At 37.8% G+C, this 20,295-nt stretch overlaps 1 protein-coding gene across 1 annotated transcript in view; it reads right to left on the minus strand.

The window, feature by feature from the left end:
* The window catches only part of LOC124164909, a 90,673-nt gene that overhangs the window by 19,561 nt on the left and 50,817 nt on the right, over positions 1 to 20,295 (minus strand). The window contains exons 3-5 of the mRNA XM_046542139.1: positions 19,139 to 19,209; positions 16,004 to 16,295; positions 3,334 to 3,590 (exon numbers count right to left, since the gene is read on the minus strand). Coding sequence (XP_046398095.1) covers positions 3,334 to 3,590; positions 16,004 to 16,295; positions 19,139 to 19,209 — 620 coding nt within the window. The remainder of the gene's footprint in view (positions 1 to 3,333; positions 3,591 to 16,003; positions 16,296 to 19,138; positions 19,210 to 20,295) is intronic.

A 20,295-nucleotide genomic window follows, 5' to 3' on the forward strand; every position in this document is an offset into this window, starting at 1 on the left:
CAAGAATTTCACGTCATTAAAGTGATAGACACGGATTTAATGAGTTTAGACATTCAAAAATCATTCACCAGTCATTAATCTTAGTCCCCATCAATGATTAATCAACTATTAAGCACTTATTTTCAGCATCTACGTATAGAATGTAGAATGTGCATGAAAATTAAAATGTGTTTAATGCTTTCAATGAGATGGAGGCTGTTGCGGTATTTTTACCTTGGCAGGAACTCTATAAATAATAAACCTTAGGATATGAAGCAAATAGATCTCCAGCAACAGCAGTTCATGACCAAAAGGGTCATCCAAAAAGCCTCTAATATAATCATTAACTGAGAAAGTAGTACGTCCTAATTACACTGTAATCATATCTTGTCTACTGAGGAAAGGCACGGATGGATATTATTAAATACAATATGGTAAAATATAACGAGTATATACTTAAGTACGCAATTTTAATGTAATTAATAAGCTCATTTAATAATGAGGCACTCGATCACCGGATGCATTTTAAATGCCATTATTCAAAATTTATAAATTCTCTAAAGTCGTCCGTTGTTACAAATCATGAAAACCGACAGCAACTTTAACAATTGCTAACTTAGCGCAAGCTTATTGCCATATAATGAGTAAATCTTAAGGTGTGTTTAAAGTGCTCGAGTCAAGGGAAAGGAAATTAATGTGCATTCATTCCGTATTCCCATATAAACATAATTTGTTAAAGCTTAACATATGGTAAATATAATGAAATAATATAATAAAAATAATAGGCAATAATAACTAATATAATAAATATAATAAAATGTTTTAGGTCTTCCATACTGATTAGTGAATGAAATTATATGATTCATGCAAAACTTTTGTAAAATATTCGTACATTTTTACTATATTTTTAATTCTGTGCAACAAAATTTCCATCGAAGATGCCATATGCCGTGTAGGTAGGCTTCTCTTTGCGGTGTGAAGTTTTGTCGCTTGCTGACGCACTGCACGATTCTCCATTACCACTCCTCCCCCTAAATTCAAAGTTATCCCCAAACCTCAACCTTCAATCTTTCGATCCACCTCACGCAACTCTCATCCTCACCCCCGAACCCTTTCTCTCTCCTCGATACCTTTCTCAGCGTACCCCTATTCTCCCTGCCCCGTAAACAACTCCCCCATACCCTTAGGGAAAGGCCCCTCACACAAATCCCAAACCCTAGGCACATAAACAAACCCCATCCCCACAGACACACACACCCATATTTTCTCCTACACTCTTCCTCCTTCTTATCTTTACTAATTCCCACCTCCGCCTAACCTCATTCTCAATGCTTCTCAACATTTCTCCTCCTCCTCCTCCTACCTGCCTACCTGGTAAGGGAGGTGGTAGACTCCGAGCGTTCCCACATCTCTGCTCAACTTTGCCTTTTAATCAGCCGTCGGATGAGTGAGAGGGTGTGCCTGCAGGACTCTGAAGTCTTTAAGGAAAACGAAATTTCGGAAAGCAAGAGAGGGAATATGTAAGGAGGGGGGCGGGGTTCCCGAGGCGTTAAAGGTCGGTGCCAGGGGGTGTGGTTGATTGTCGGTAGTTCGCATGAGGAACGGGGGGGAAGGAAAAGGCGTTGAAAGATGGGCAAAGCAAACCTTCCATCCGACCAAAAACTCCCGAAACATCACGAGAACTCCCCGCCACCCGTCTCTTTTGCTCCCTTCCACAGGTAAGAGGAATCTGTTTTCCAGACTTCAATGAGATTAACCAACCTTGGTGGTTGCGGTAGTTGATGTTTACCTAGTTCCTGGAGGCGACAGTAACAGGGAACTCTGCGTCAAGAATGGATTATGTCGGGGCTTGTTCTGAAAGGGATATGATGATGGCTAGAGTTCCCAAAATTTGCTTCGTCACGGCCATGACAGCGAAATATTTGATGCGATAGGTGTATAAAAAGACTCACAAATCTACGTCATCGAAAATGGGCGTTAATTCCAAAGTGATGAGAAAATTTCGTCATTACATCAATGGAATCAAAGCAATATTAAATGTAGAAGATGGTAATTTATTCGCATTTTCGCTACAGTTACAGCTACAAGGTGTTATGAAAAACGAGAAATAATAACTCCAGAATATTTTTCTGTTTTAAAGAGTCCTTTGGAGACATGCTGAATTAATACGGAATAGATGAGGAAGAGTGATATTTTATGAAAAGGATGCATAAATTATTTCCCGATGACAAAATGCTAAAAATACATTAATTCTTATTAATAAAAATTCTATTTTCGTCGGATATAACGACTTTAACAGTGCTGATATTATTCTGCCAAGACTTGACATAAGTTTTCAGCGTGAGACAATTTAAAAATTGGCGGTAGGCAACTGTATTTTCTTTCAATTTAATCTGCATCTCTGCTTAATTTAAATAGCCTTTGAAGTACAATTAGAAAATCATTGATGCATTGCCATTCCTTGCTTGTAGAAATACAGCTGAGGAGTATGATTTCAAGTTTTGTATAACACAACGCGTAACGACGGTTTCTGAAAAATCAAAGATGTCTCAAAATGAAGCACTCATTATAATAGGTTTCATTGATGTGATTCAGAAAAATAAATTAAAAAGGCAATTGAGTCATGATGGTTTAGAATAGTACGATGAAGGTTTCATTCTTACAGTAGCTTAAAAAGTGACCAACTGAAAACCTCATATGAGCAAAATTGTGAAATGACGCTGAGTTTAGCCTTGCCAACCATCATTTTCCAGCTCGATACTATAAAGGTTTTTGCAATGTTTTCCACCTTACTCTCGTGTATAATATCTAACGAATTGGTATTAATAAACGCAGGACTTGAATATAATCATAGATAGAAAACAGAAATACGTAAAGACTGCATTCGATCGAAAATCAATAACCACGAAAGAGATATGAGATATCATGGAAGAGAAAACCCACCATCGCAAGTAAAATGCTCAAAATAGTTTCTTTATAGTTACGATGACGATGATGATAATGAGTTCCATTCAGTGACATAGGTACCTGACTTTGTATACAGAATGGAAGAATATTAAATATCCTTAACCTAATGATAATTTAAATTAACTTTGCAATTCCAGAGCAGTACGATGAAGGATTAATTAACACGCCTACCTGCATATTCAACCGGCTGAAAATAGCAAATAAGTGGACTTATTTATTCCAAGATTTACAACATATTTATAACAAGATTGACAACATGCATAACTGTGACTAATCGACAGCATATGGAAGTTCGGGTACTCTTCAAAAGCCTCGTTTAGCTCAGAATGGTAGAATATAGCCATATGGCTGCGGTGGGCGGAAATGGTTTTTAGAGGGGGCGTGTACCTGGCAGTCCATGCATCGGCAGTTGTCGCTCATCTGGCATCCGAGACCCCACAGTGCGGCCGCCTCCTCGAAGATCTCGTCGCTGGACCGCCGGACCTGCAGCCGGCTGCTGCAGTCCGGAGCCTCGCTTCCTTCCCCGCCGCCCCGGACTCCAGCCGCCAAGACGCAGCGGAACACTCGCGAGGCCACCGAGAGGGCGTCGAGGCCGGATGTCCGCTCACAGCCTGACGCCGCCGGCGACCCGTCCGCGTCGTCAGCTGCCCACGGCACAAAGAACAGAAAAGGTGAGTAAATACAACAAGAAGTTATTGGTTTAAGCCCTTGCGAGTCATTGTATTATGAGGGTAGTATATATAGGCAGTATATGCGGATATTAGTGATGTTTTTTTCTTTTGTGCCCCGCGAACCTACTTGGTTTGTTGCCCGACGTTTCGTGGCCGTTGGTGGTAACTTTTTCTTGGGTAATAAGGATATATTATTATTTTTGTAAGGACTTTTTAAATGATATTTTCCGTGGAAGGTATTTCAACAGGGATGGTGGCTTAAAAATCAGCCATATGCGGCATCCTGTTCTGAAGTTATGCCAAAATAAAATGACAACTCCTTCAACCCTTCATACCTTCCCTCCTGGAACAATTATAAATAGACCCGGAAAAACATCACCAATAACAAGTATTTAGAGTTTTAAAAAGTGGACAACCTATTGAAAGACGAAATTTAATTTTTATTACGAAAGGGTATGAATAAGGGAACGGGGTCACTCCCACCAAGCTGAAGGCTATTTAAACTGCACAAATGAGCTGAGAGAATTAAGGCAGTGTTAAATAGACATCACTCATGCATAGCTCTTTTTAAGGAACTTGAGAAACTAACTTTCACCAGCTATGAATTGCTATAAATTTCTCGGTAAGGTACATGAAGAAGAAACATACCGCTCTAGAACTAAAGTAAACATGGATGTACACAATCATGATACAGGACGGAAAAATTATAGTAGTATAGTACCTCACAACCTAAAGCTCTACTCCAAAAGCCCTCAATATGCTGGAGTATTATTTTATAACTACTTAACTCCTGCAATCAAATGTATAAATTCTATTCCAGATTCGGAAACCCAGTTAAAAAATTACCTGACTGATATTGCTTTCCATTTTGTGGAAGAATTATTTGTATTTTCATAATTTTATCTACAGATGTACAACCATATACATTTGTTTGTAAATGGCTGTATACTCATTTATTTGGTTCAGAAATTTATATTTATGTGATATATACTCTGCACTTATTCAAAAAGAACAGCATTTTGATTCATATGATGTTTGTGAACTAATATGCATGCGTATATATGTGTATTTTATTTTATTTCCTGACTTATCCTATGCAAATAAAAACATCTCGAGATTAAAAAATAATAATAAAAATAACAAGGGGAGGTACCCAATGGTCGACAGCAGATGGCGTTTTAACTTCGGAGTGTGTTAGAAGATGATAATAAATAAGTATTTTGCGCAAGCATTAACTTTCGTGAGATCATCAATAAAAAGTACTTAGTAAAAGTCTTACATTTGTGCAACCCGCGATACAACAATATCGCAATATAATGGCAAAACATCTCATTTTGTGCTCTTCCTCGAGAATAGAAACAAAGTCTTAGTATATATAAATGGAGCTATATTCCCATTTGTATGCGATATTTTTGAGACGCGAGTTTCATAAATCACGTCTTTTTACTAGTTCTGTCGATCGATGATATCTGGAAAACTAAGGCCCATAAGACGCAAAATCATAAACCTCTTGAAATGCATTTTCTATCATACTGCGAATTTTGAACGCCTTATGGTGATGACTCTTGCGCAGCTTCCGTTTCTCGTCTGTTTTTACCTGTGATCAATTTATTGAAAAATATATTTGAGAAAAATGGGAGGTAAAATGGAGGATGCGAGTTCGATATACACGCAAATTATCAACAAAGGTTCACTATATATGTCCTGAGGAAAAGCGAGGAGATAAAAAATCCATGGCTGAGTAAGTCTCATTAGAACCCGAACGAGTCATAGACTTTGACTAACCAGAAAGCCAGGCCAAATAAGGAAGATAATTACCCATGCTAATTCGGAAAGCAGTGGAAAGAATCATAAGGCGAGATACTCCGCATTGTGACCATGAGTTTACAATTTACAGCTCATAGAAGCAAGCCTTCCAAGGTGAACGTCGCTTCCCGTCATTAAACAATCGGGGCCCAAGAATTCATCAATCTGAGAAAAGCATTCATGCGGTTCCATGAGATTTTTGGTGCCGTAGCAACTTCCGCCTGGTCTGAGGAAGCCTAGAACTCAGCAGGAGAAATAGAGAGGATAACGCGGAGAAAACCCGTAAACATACCCCACACATACCAAATTCATGAAAATTCAACAAAAACACGCTTTTTGCAGTAAAGGAGAATTATCCGTTATTTTATTTCATGAAAAATATATCTTACATCCTTGTAAGTAATCGATACCTCCACTGCAAAAACGCTCAACAATCGCCCACCGAATCAAATCCGCTCATGTAGTAGCCCAACAGTACGAATCCGCTCAGCTAGCAGTGTCCGAAGCATACACGCTCATCTCCTATTCTCCAAGCTTGGAGGTGAGCGTTTATGCTCCGGACACTACCAGATGAGCGGATTCGTATTGTTGGGCTACTTGATGAGTGGATTTGATTCGGTGGGCGATTGTTGAGCGTTTTTGCAGTAGAAGTATCATAATCACAGTAATACGAATAGAAACGCTTCTAGTCCGATTTTCAGTTACCATAATTTTCTATCAACATAAAGGTTATGTATAACCAGTTAGTGCATGATGCCCAATCATTTAAAACATTCTGATAATACTTAATATTCCAATCCATTTTAAGAATTCGTGGAAATGTCTGGACCATCTAGAGCGTTGATTAAGCACTAAATTTCTCAGCCTAAACTTTTGGCCAGATTTACTTTTCCAACCCTAACAACTACTTTAAGCCAATATCCAGAACTTTAAGACAAAGCAAAGTTTGAACACTACGAATTATATTTTCCATCTTTATATTCTGATGTTTTTAATTTTTTTGTTCACACATATATTTAAATCAAGCAACCATACCTTTCCTAATGATTATCATCTCAGATAAGTGCTAAATCACTAGATTTGTGGACAATTCCGTATCGAATTAGGACTTAAATGATGTATAATATAGAGGAATCAATTGTAGACCTGGAAACCAGAAAGAATTATAGTATCCAAGGCCCTCAGATTGAGTGTAATTACAACAACCCTTCAATACGCTCATAAATTCATCAAGTGTGCTGCAGGAAGGTTTTCGGATGATAAGGCGGAAAAAGGGGTGCTAATTTGCACTCGTCAGGCCACGCCTAGAATGCACAGCGAGCATATGGATCCAGCAGAACTTGGCCTATGAACTGCATCCATCCATAGGAAACCTGCAAAATGCATGAAAAACTGCTACGAGTTACCATGAAAATCCTACACTACTTGTACACGGTTTAGGATGGGGTCGCTAGAGACTCGGATGCTACGTCCCAGGCTTATAATTCTTGAGCAGCGGAAAACACTATCTTCGATCTCCGCTTTATTCTTGGTTTGACAGAAAAAAATAATTAAGCGAGAAATTTTGCTAAACGGATAGGTATAGAAAATCTAGAAATAAAAATATAAAAAGGGCTCCGATTAATCGGTGGCGACGGCGAAAAGTCCTACCAAACTGACGGTCATGGATTCAAGTCCTGCCTGGGTACGTTGCCCATATCTAGGGTACGGATGTTCGTGTACATATAATCGTAAAATGTTACGAAAACCCCAATGTAAAAGGCCAAATTGTGCTATTTTCGGTGGTGTGACATTAAATAAGAACAAACTAAAAAAATATTACGTTGAACTCATTACACTTGTCTCCATGTATTTTCTCTGCTAACGCATTGTGTTTTTGAAACCTTCCGCCAGATGCTCATTGAGTCGGTTTACGGGGCAATGTATATGTAATACAAATGACAAAATTCGCACAGGACTCCGTGCAAACGCAAGCTCGGGCACGCCTTGAAATCCCACTCACATGAGAAGGGCAATCTCGCTGGGTCACGGCACATGCGCTTTGGATTTCAACTATCCCTTTTACCCCACCCCCAAACGCGACGAAATTCGAAGGGCGACCATTCCGTGATTTCTTACTTATCTCAAAATAACTCTCCCAAATCCCCCTTCAAATCAATCCTTTGCCACGAATCAGGGGGTTCGAATCCTAGTCAAGTCAATCTGATTTTTTTACTTTTTGAACAATTAGCCGCAGGTAATACATATTCTCTAGTGATATCAAAACGTGTTCTTTTCAAAATTCCCCAGCAATACAACCTTCAATCTATTACCAGCTTTGAAATTGCCTTCTCACTTACAGGACGTGACAATGATACATGCTTAATTTCACAATGTGACAGCTTAATCGCCCACAATATGAGACATTAGGGTGGCCCCTATTTTTCAATTTTCTTTCGAGACACCGCTCAATGTTTTGCTAATTGTTGTAAAACATATCTTATAAAATATTATTGCAATTTGACTACGGGAAGACGTGGCACAATGCACTCAAAGTTGTGAACTTTTAACATTCTTGGTTGTTTTTGGGCATGAATGGCGATGGCGCTGTATTTTTCAACCGATTTTATCCGGCATCCAGCGCCCTAATGATGCATGATGATGGAAGTAAAGCAAAGAGTCCATGTTTCACAGCCTTATAATGCCACACTCCATACGTAAGCTTAAATAACTCTTTTCCTGATTTCAAGGCTGTTATTTCTGGATGTTGAAATTTGACTCTTTTTATTTAATGTCGCTTATTTTCTAAGCGATCCTGCTTATACACATCTTTATCATCCATTTTAATGATCATTATATCAGCCGTAAATAGTTTGTGAATATTGAGTACCTTTATTATTAATCTTTGGGTTTTCAAAGCCTCTGGACAAATTCTCCTCCGACGCTAGGGATAACAGAGAGGTATTGACAAAGAAGGAACAAAGAAATAAAAAAATAAAGGGACGGACGCCGAAGGCAAGCCTCTCAACGCAGGGACCACTCACATTGGACGAAACGCTCTCCAATACGAAGTGAACCCTCACGTTCACGGGTACACAGAAACAACGGACCCAACACATGTGGACGGCGACAAGGGTCACATGAGCCGTGACTCTCCACTCTCCTGGAGTCTATCTTGTCCTCACTTCAACATTCAGACCCATCCAAAGGAAAAAAAGACGGCAAACGAGAGGAACTTATGGTGGCATCACGGCGAGGCAAAGGCGGAATAAAAAAATCACACGGTTGGTCTTCACACACAAAGATAAATCTGTACCCCCATATGAATACATTTACATAGAAATCATTTAAAACAGAAATTACGGCACAAAAAATCATCGTTGGACAATGAATTCCATGATTTATTGATAGTCCAGTTGGCTTTGCAGGTTTTCTTGTAAAAAAGTTAATTTTTTCAGGGCTTTTACTAATGTCAGATATTTTGGTCATAATATTAACTCGTTAATTGGTTTACCATTGCTTTGATAAAATCTACTTCAATTACTTTAAGTACCTATCGTTGAAAATGCTTATATTAAAGGCAACTCTCAAAATTACAATTTAATCCTTTAAAAAATCAGTAAGGCGGTATAATTTTAGGGTTTAGGAGTGGTTTGCATAGCACATAGTACACATTTAGGATGTCTGGCTGTATAATAATGGTATTTTAGAACCGTACTAGCCTATATTTACAATTTAATGAAATTTTCGCGAGCTTAGTAGGTTTCTCGTAACAGTAGATGTATTTTAAACAGATTATGGATCGTAAACCGTTGATTGCTGTCAAAAAACAAAACACTAAACTTCGAAACTGAAATTAGTTAGTGTTCTTAATGAGTCTCTTGAAGGCCCATGAGTTTCATGTATGAAAGAATAACAGGAGGAAAGCTGCATAGAGTAATGTTTGCGTCTAATCTATCTAAAATGTATACCGATGAAATCAGTAAAACAATCTCAAAAATACATATAAAATCAGATGAGTGTAGATATAGTACATATTTTGATTCCAATCAGCTGAGGTGTAGAAAGATGAAGCGACATACCTAACAAATCAATTTTTGGATTAAATATAGAATTTTGAACTAAAAATTAAAGATTGAATTTATAACATTGATGTATTGATCGAATAAGATATCTCATAACCTATTTACTTACAATTCTGGTTGAAAAATGCTTGAGCTACAAAGAAATATTTGAGTTTGAATTTTTATTTTAGATAATTAACTTCAACAGTTTTACCATTTTTATGCAGTAACTTGGAGCAGAACTTAGAATTTTTCATTTTTTAGATCAATATTTCCCTAGCTCTTTAGTTTTATAGCAATTACCCGCCATTTGCATGGATAAAGGGATTGAAGATTTGTTAATTGAGTTTTTTCAAGGATAGTATTATTGAATTATATGGTACTTAAACGGTTATACTAATTTCCAGATTAAAAAGGGAAAAAGCTAGAGAATGGAAATGAACCAGCGTGAAAAAGAGGTATTTTTTCTTCTCAACTATGTTTTTGGCAAAAAATATTCCTCCATGGAAACAAAACGAAGCTGAAATCTATTAAACTTTAGTTCAAACGTTGTTCAAATAAGAAGCCAAATTTTTTGAGGGAGAATTGATCACTTGAAACCTTGTATACCAACAAGTTTAAGGATTTGCAATTCAATGTAGAATATTATATCATTTGAAATGTCTAAATTTATCGGAATCCATTCTTCAAACCCCGAAGATAATCCTCACATGGACACACACGGATTGACAGTGAACTAACGCTCATGAGATACCATAAAACTTCAGTTGAAACATTGGTTAAATGTTAGCCTTCTCAATTGAGAATATTTTTCCATTTGAGATGTCAAAATGTATCAGAATCCATGCTATTATTCCCGGAGATAATCCGCACATGGACACAGACGTGAGGACAGCGGACGAACACACAAGAGATACAAAAACCACGCATCGTAGGGACACGGCGACCGGCTCGGAATCCTAAGGGCAAACATATTCCACTTGAGGGATTGCTTTCATCGCGACTCTTTCGCCCGAGTCGGCATTGCCTCTTGCTTTCTCTTCTGTACCCTTAACCCTTTACCCTATCTCTCTCAATGGAAGGGGGACTCACAAAAGGTACACACAAAACAACGCCTTTCCACTCGTCAATCCGTAACCCTCGAGCTGGTCAACCTTCGCCTACCCCTCTCCCCTAACTTTCCTCACCGCGCCAAAAAAATCATCGAGTCAACCCAGGATTGCGTTGTCAAGCAGGAATTCTCTGACGCAAGAGTAGGTAAAATAATGATCGTTCGCATTCAGTCCCAAAATCCGGTATTCATTGAAGGAAACGGGTATATGAAAGGGAAAGATAAGTTACTATGAAGAAAAAAAATTCTCACTAAGCAGGTCACTCGTAAAATTGAGCAAAAAAACGCGAAAGTTGTCACACCTTTTTTCATGAGTTGGTGACGTCATAAAAGTTCTGATCCATTGACACGCAAGACATTTGGAGGAGAGGTTATGCAGCTGAGGTCATTTACGCCATGCGCAAGGGACGTCGATGAGAAAACCGGCGTCGGTATCAACTTTATTTCATTGGAAGGCGCCAAGGGGACCATGGCTTAACGTCCCATCCGACGGACGGAGTGTTGCGCTTGGAGTGCCTTTCACACTACACTCAAGCAAGGATCGGTTAACCCCTGAAAATTCACTGCCACCACCGGGACTTGAACCCGCCCAAAGGGGTGTGAATCCAGGAATAGCCACCACACTGACACGGTGCCCTTTCAGTAGCTTGCTCAGAGTGGGCATTTCACTCAGGGCGCAAAGAACAACAAACCATGGGAGACCTATGCACATGGCAGGGGAGGAACGAAGAAGCGGCAGCTTGATCGGCACGAGTTGCTGACGTCATCAACTTATCTGTGAAAGGCTAAAGGCCGTCAATATTTTGCCACAAATAGTTAGGGAAGTAGGCGATTGATCGAAAACTGATATAAATAAGTCAATTTACTCATCATGCATAGTAAAATTGGTAAAAAGACCTATTGTATCCCCCTAACTGACTTCATGTTTTTTTTCCTCTCAATACATGATGAAAGTAACATGAATGGCTGAGGAATATGCTTTCTTTTAATATCGAATTTGGGACTCCCACATCTTAGCTAATCTATAATAAATGAATGTTGCACATATTCCCCCGTGAGAGGGGAGCTGAGTAGACTGCTACGCAAAGCTAATCTTTTGATATGTAATCCAGTAAACCCTTTATTAAATTTAGCCTAAGCATTTGGTATTTGACATTCATTTGAAACTAATTATGCGATCATAGCTGGAATGGCAGCATAGAACAATTTACACTGTGGTAATTTTCAGCTTATGTTATAAAGAAACGCATACCAAACTATAGAAATAAATGGTAAATGAAATCATGAGTTACGGAAAAATTATATGCTAGTTTATGCATCTTGCATATTTTTACGCAAAACTTAATAGAAGAAAAACGTTGGTAAGTTATGGGCATTGTTCCACACAGCAATGCATAAAACAAGAAAGTGTAAAGTCAATTTATATTTAAGGGAGTTCTTCATTAATGCTATAGACATTAAAACTACGATTACTACATCTTTCACGTCATCGTCAACAGACTATTTGAGTGAAATAATTTGAAGAAATGTATACTTCTATCGTCGATGTTAAAGAATACTTTCAACTGCATTAACCACTAAGCTGTTCATATAACTGTGAGGGATTTTAGGAGCTTTCACGAAAAATCTTTGTTTTATCATTTAAGTATTTAAAGATAAAATAGCGTAAAATTTATAAAGCTGCATTGATAGCTTATTTTATGAATTTGATGTGACCAAAACTTCATCGGGTATAGTTAAAATATTAGCCTTTAGATGTTATTACGATATTTTCCACCATATAATGGACAATCAGTGGAGAATATTGAATGAATAACAATAAACACGAAATATGCATTAATAAATACTTCATCTATATTTTTAAATTATAGTTTCATTATATCACTAGTATAATTATTTTTTATGAATTTATAACCGACAAAAAGCTTCAACCTCGGACTTCCGATGGTGGCAGATTGAGGATATCTAAATTTAAAAAAATTAAAATAGGTTATGGAATATGATTCAATCCCATATATTTCAAAATTGACACGTTACGGCTACTATGAATACACTTCATCAGTTATGGAGACAAGATCATCTATCTTAACCCTATAATACACCCAATACCCTTTTCAGGGCTTGCTCTGCAATGAAACCTGGATTCCTTATTCACGGCACCTCGTCCGCTTCTCTGACTCAAATTTCAAAAGACTACCACACTACTCTTCCTCCAAGCCTTTTACTCTTGCAACGCAATACATTAGCCTCTGTCAGGCGTAAAAAGACAGATATTTCATGCACCAAAACCTCCGTAAATTTTTTTCTTCAATTTCACCTCAGCATCACTTCGCCTTGAACTCTTTCAAGGTGGCTTAACTTGACGTCTTCATTAAAATTTCAGCCAGCTATTGTTATTCACTTTGACCATAGGTTTCGATATTTATCTTATGATGATAATATCTCAACCTATAAGAATGAAGGTATGTTTATTTTGCCTTTGAGCCCATTCAAAGTATACTCCACTTTATGACTTCGGGGGAATGACACTACGGTTGAATCCATGGTGCATTAAAAAAAACATCAAAATCTCACACAAAATAATACAGGATCGTGAAAAGCTCGCATTTAGTACGACTGCAAGATGTATCCGATAAATAAATCAAAAGAATGTACAAAGAGGAGGCTAACTGAGTTACCTATTCATTAACTCACAGCCAATTCTGCTCGGATATCTAATAACAAGGAATGTTAAACATAACATTTTGGGTTTTAATTGACAGATAGAATATTGGTATTAATACACATAAGAAAGATGTTCTATAACATGAAAAGAATACTTTTAGAATAGAAATGGATAATATAAGAATAATGAAAAAAGCATAAATCACAGAAATATCAACTAAAATGAGAATAAAAAAGTAATATATTGTCATCAGTAGAAACATTACGCTTTCTTTTATAATTAAGGTGCCTGGGAACCTATTGAAAGAACCACGCTTTGAAATAAATCAACTGTGGAGGAATATTATATGATGGCCCATAAACCCTCGATTTATCAAGTAAGCAAAGAAATTAGAGGCATCATAGGTTTATCCTTGCTTCACAGCATATATCATCCTTCGGTAGCATAATACAACCCTAATAATAACTTTATGCGACCTTTTTTTATCCAAAAGAATAAATAAGTCTCACTCTTATGCCCATAATTCTGTTTCCTGCATCCATATGTCACAGCATCTTGACCTTCCATCTCCACACAGTATATTTCCACTTTTCCCGGCGCTCAAGTTCATATCAGTATCCAAACACGATGCTAACAAGTATCGGTCACACAGAATGTTAGCCATCTTTCAGATTATCCAAGGCCCAAAATTCAGCCATTCTCCTTAAGTGGAAAGTTTAAAGGTGTTTATGCATCACAAGAAAAGAAATTGAGGGGTCATAGTTTATTTATAGCTCCACAGCATGTTTAAGCCTTACTTAGCATAATAAAACCCTCTACCATCATTTTATACGATCCTTTTTCACACCAGAACGATGAATAAGTGCAGCATTTTTATCGAGTCTCTCTCTTAAGACCCATCATGCTGTTTCCTGCTTCCATAAGTTATCATTTCTTGGCCTTCGATCTCCACGCAATATATCTCTGCCTTTCTTTCAACCCTTTTCATCCATTTGCCCTATCCGCACTCCGCTTCCTTTCAAAAGCCTCCGCCTAACCATTCCTCGCCCTTAAATCCCTTACTTTAGCGCGCTTTTTCGTTCGCCAAAACGACAGCGCCCTGCTGCTATTTTTATTTATCAAGGACTCTCTTTTTTATTTCCTTGCTCGTCCATTCCCATCGCTACCCTATGGGGACCGTCCTTTTCACATACGAGGCGAGAGAGACCAAGCGATTTGCATAACATTCCATTCCCGTTCTTCGGAGCGTACGGACTGGGTTCAGGTGAGCTCTCTTCTTCCGTCCTGGGCTCTTCTTTTTTATCGTCATTGGAGCGAAAATTTTATCATGCGGATCTAGGAAAAACATCATTACTTTGCTTAGCACTGAGATATTTTTAAAGACGCATCCAAATTATTACAATGTTATTTAAAGTACACATCTATTTAAAATTTTCCTGCGTCTCTGAAGGTCGCTTTACATGGGGCACACACTTGAACAATCTGACGTATGTACAAAGGCGCAGTCAAACTTGCATCGTGTAAAGCGGTGGATTGCTAGAACAGATGCGAGATTGCATGGACGTGAGGTGGCATTAAAGCTACTGTTGCACTTCTAACTTGCGCAATTCCGTGCTCTAAGTAAAACGGCTTAAATTTAAGGGTGAAATTTTTACCCGAAAGTGAAGGAAAAGTGAAAGAATATTATCGGTGCAAAACGAGGACATAAATACTATAGTTTATGATAATAAATTTTGGAAAAAATCTTTAGAATACCTTAAGCTAAGCAGAAGCTCAGTTGCATTTGCATATATTTACAGTACAGTACAGTAGGGTGCAGTATGTCAGTATGTGACATTTACAAGGAAAATTATTTATGTTCATAGAAATTAGGATCTCATTTTATGAGCAGAAGGTTACTCGGAAGTAGTTCTTCTATTTATTTGCCCTTGTATGTAAAGTCATTAATTTATACTACATTCTATGCGAGCTTATTTCTTGAGTGACGTTTTAGGCATTGAAGTAAATATGGCCAAGCGGCTCATGTAGGAGCCCAACTATACGAATGTACCCAGATGGCAGTATCCAGAGCATAAACCTCCGAAGCTTGGAGAATTGGAGGTAAGCGTTTATGCTTCGGCTACTGCTAGCAGAGCGCATTCGTATTGTTGGGCTACTGGATGAGAGGATTTGATTCGGTGGGCGATTGTTGAGCGTTGTGCTGTGGAAGTATCGAATTGATATCATCGAGAAAGCATCTCCATCCGTTGATCTTTCTTAAAAGTTTAAGTGATGGCAACTGGTTCCATTGGCGAAGTGAGGGGGGAGATACAGGGGGTTTGAACCCCCCCGAAATATAATAACATAATCACTTTGCTTCCTAAAATAAAACGAAACATTGAAGAATCGTGAGTTTACAAAACATTTCTTTGGAAATGAATTTTTTCGTTTAAATAAACTGTTAAAATTAGTTAAAAACCCTCTCCTTAGTACCCTGTATTTCAAAAATATTCCGCCCCCGCCTCCCAATGAAATTCCTGGCTCCCTAGATGGTTGGTTCCAAGCGGTGATCTCCAAACTTTTATTAGCGCGTATTTGTAAATTTTTACCGCTAATAATACAAGCATGTACTACTGTAGAGCTACTTAAACATATATACAATTAATTATTTAGGGGTTAATTATTAAATAAACCCTAAATATAGACCATTAGTATGCTGAGAAACAGAAGAAACAGAAAAGCTACCCTCCCCCTAGCGTTTAAACACTATAGTCAGCCTTACCGCCCTCTCCAGTCTTCTCCGCGTCTTCGTCCGCGTGGTGGCAGCAGGCCCCGCTCCCAGTCGCCGAGCACCGCCGTGCCCGGGTCGCGGGCGACGAGGACGAAGACGCCGGGGCACTGCTGCTGCTGCCGTTCGCCACTGCCGACGCGAACTTCTCCTCCACCTTCTTCCGCCGCCTCCGCCAACCGCCACTGCCGCACCCAGACGTCGAGGAAGAGGCCGAGGACGCCGACGCTGCGCCCGTCAGCTCCCTGCCCGCCGGAGACCCAAACAGGCCGGCGCCCACGGAATCCTGGCAGTACAGGGGGAAACTTAAAGTCAAGAGGCATTCATGGAATCAGGGGCGCAGCGAGAGGGTGGTTTTAGGGGATAAACTCCCTCCCCCAGAGCTCAGAGAAATTTTTAAGGTTAAAACATTATAGTTAATTGGATTAATATTGCTTATAGAATAGTGTAAGGTTTGAAAAAATATCCCTCAGAAAGCAGTAAAACTCACCATTTTGAGCTATTTATCTGAAATTTTTTCTAGGGTAGAGCCACCGACCTTCCCCTTACCCTGGCGGGTATTCCAAACCCTCAGACCCACCAATATTAGTTGCGCCTAAAACCTCCCCTAGCCATAATGCTTAGGCCCCTGCATCTAAAATGACAATTTGTCACCGAAAGACCGAATTATTATATCATAACAATTAATACAAATTAAAATAACGATAAATATAAATCAGGAAAAAATTAAATTCATAGCTTCGGGACGACCATATATAAAATTAGCAAGGACCGGACGCCATCCCTCTCTCCTCCGCTGGACAATAAGAGCAAACTGCCACACATAAGGTGTTGAAACAGAGATGTACCTTAGCCGCACCGATATCTTTTCCAGAGTTTATTTTTCTAATCCCTATTATATTTAAATACAGGGAAATTGAGCTCTATGACGTCTAAGCAAAACAGAACAAAAGGAGAGTCAATGGTATTTTTCATTCTAAGGAATTTATATCCATCCACGATTCAATAATGCTAGAGCTGACAGGGTTGCAACATGCAGGAAAAAATGAACATTCCAAAGTTTCACGTTAATTGAAATTCGACCAAACATTACGCAGATTTTCGCTCAGTATTGTAGTTTAACGGTTTTTTTACTAGGGAATTTAAGTATTTACTTATAGCCTACGTGAATTGTAAAATGGCTATGAAAATTTTTCAAGCATTGAGACTTCGGCGATACATTGATCACGAAATAATTAAAACAATATAGAATCCCCTTCTCAAGTACCGCGCCAACAGCAAGTTTCAAAAATATTACATTAATATCGTGCAGTGCGCATGGCTTCATCTTTGCCTCCGCTTTTGTCAGATAATCATCAAAGATTTGGCAACCCTGAAACTCTTTCAAAGTAGTATTATGTTACCTCAGAAACTCTTAAAGATGTACGACTGAAAATATTCATAAAGACCTTTTCGGAAAAGCCTAAAGATATTACGGTTTCGTTTCATTCCTAACTAATATGCGGGAAGACCTGAATTATTGCAAACCTATAGCTGGAGTGCTCATTTACGGAATTACTACGGTTCTGGTACGACATAAGTTTCAATGGGGCTTGGCAGTAAATGTCCAACAAAGTTTTTTGTAAGGTTTAAATCAAGGCCACTTTTTCAAAAAAGAAGTTTAAAAAAGCTAAGTATAGCATAACAACAATGTGTTCTCCGAATAAGTATTAAAAGCACAAATTTTAAAACGTGATCCCTCAAAAATATAAACCACAGATACGTTTTACGGGCAAAATAAAAATACGAAGCAAACACAAAGTCTGGGACCATTAGCTTTGCGCAGTATGGGATAACATGGCAAAATAACCACGCATAGGGAATGAATACTACTGTGCCTGCCATATGCTGGTTGTTTCGTGGGTATTAAAATGCTTAACCCGCCGTGAATACACCACCCCCTTGAGTTGTGTGGGTAGCAACTTCTCTGACGCCTCTGTTCGCTGTGGCAAGAAATTACACAAGGAGTTGAGAAAGACAAACATGAGAACCAGTTTCTATGGGTGGTAAGTCAGAGAAGGGGGTTCTTTAAGACTTAAGAGGAGACATAATCCCATAAGAGAACTATCCTACAAGGGATATGGCATTATAAATATAAATACCTTATTACAAGCACAGTGAGAAAAACAAGTGATTAATACCATACTTCAGTACAGAGATTATTCATAATAAACTATTTGAAAGCAGCTAAAATATTCCTTTTCATTCCAATAATGGTCATTCATATCGATCACAGATCACATGTCAAAATGGAGTTATGAATTTTATAACCGCACACATGCACAGAATGAATTCAATGTTGAATCATGTATAATGATGAGAAATCGAAACAAATTGAGGATATAATGACCATTGTTATCCAAGATTTCGTTTATATACCGAATATAGGGATAATTCACCAATCAATTAAAAAAATCTGAATGGTATGTTCTATGAATAATGACAAAATGTGCTATCATATGTAAGGAAGTGAAATATCACAGAAAATTTATAGCCTTTGTGACTAATGGTAAAAATATCGTTCAAAAAGATAGTAGTATCCATACATTAATGAAGAAATTCCTTGGATAGATTGTGATATAGTTACCTAAAAGTACATTTCATAATGTAATCAACTTTTTGGTATTTGTGTGTTTTCAATTCACGTCCATTTTACGGGGTAAATGCTACTAAATTTAGAGCGACCGTTATAAATATGAATTGGAGAAAGAATACAGGAGATTAATTTATCATTTTCAAGGGACTCACGCAACGCAAACAGTTATACATTACTCAAAGTTTTCATCAAGGATACAGCAATGCTTGTCACTTGGACTATCAAAAAGTGCTGTTAATTACCAAACTGGATACTACAGGGAATTTTAGAACAGGGGAACCCCATAAACCGAAATAATTATTCTCCATGAATTTTCTAAGCGTAACGAACATCACATACTATACAAAAATCCAAATACAGAGAACAGCGAGTCTCTAAAAATGAAAAAAGTGATTTATAAAAGGCAGAAAGGAATGAAAGAGTGAAGTGAGAATCCCAGTATAAATATCGGTTTCCTTTCGAAAGGATTGACCCAATTGTACAAATGCACTCACATTGTACTCGCTGCTAGCGTTGAGCACGTAGATTCCATCACCTTTGCAACGAAAATAGAATTCTTCCACATCTGAAATACAAAGATAACTTTATTAGGAACTTTTACAATGACAAAGTACTTAAAATGAGAGGAACTTAACAAAGAGATCATTTACATATTTGGTGGATTTTTCTCTAATATTAAACTTAAAATGCAATAATAACATAAAATAGAAATCTTGAATTGTTCAAGATGTGACCCTTGAGCTTTGAATCGTGAAATTTTTCAACATTAATATATGATTACATAACTATTGGGAGTAGAAATAAGGAGAAAATGGTAAAATAGGTATTATTTTTACTCAAACTTTCCCAAAGTCTTACATCATTTTAAATTCTATTATTATTGCAATCATTTAGTTAAATTAAATTAACATCATTTGAAATAATCACTCCTAATACGCCGATATCTCTTTGAAATGTATCAATTCTTTCCTTAAGATAGGTGCATAATTAGAATAATTGATAAAATCCAGTACTTAAAAAAAAACTCGACTGCCAATCGTTAGTCTATATCAAAATTCTGGTCAAGAAAAATGCTTAAAATATTAAAAGAATGTGAAATAAAAACCACAAGTCAGACTAATAAGCCTAGAGCCCACCTCATCTGATCAGAACCGCATGGCGCCTCCTTAAATATTTAGCTTTTTACTCTCGCAGAAATTCGACATGGGCAACAATGATTTGATAATTATGCTCGAGGAAATTTTACTCGTTACGCTTTCACATACAAAGACATTAGAAACTTTTAGGATGGCAAAGTATCTGAAATGAGTTGAATTAAATAAAATGCTTTACTAGGCAAGCCTGACATTTTTCATCTTTTAGAGCGATATTATTAATGGAATCAAGTTAAATTTTTGTAACGTCAGAGTGTCTTACAAAAATGAGTATTACTTTGTACTCGTAACAAACTCGTAACAAACAAGATACACATTAAAATAAAATAGGACTGGTCATCCTTTTTAAGAGGCAGTCTTCTGAAAGCTCACAAATGAACTGAAAATCGTTTTCCTTTTTTCACACCTGGGCCATTTAACTGGAGGCTTGGATTGCCGCGCCATTGGAGAGCGAAATCCATTACCATAGGAATAATTACATTGACGACGATTGGAGA

This window comes from Ischnura elegans, chromosome 9 (genome assembly GCF_921293095.1).
Source record: "Ischnura elegans chromosome 9, ioIscEleg1.1, whole genome shotgun sequence".
In the NCBI taxonomy this organism is placed as follows: Eukaryota; Metazoa; Arthropoda; class Insecta; order Odonata; family Coenagrionidae; genus Ischnura; species Ischnura elegans.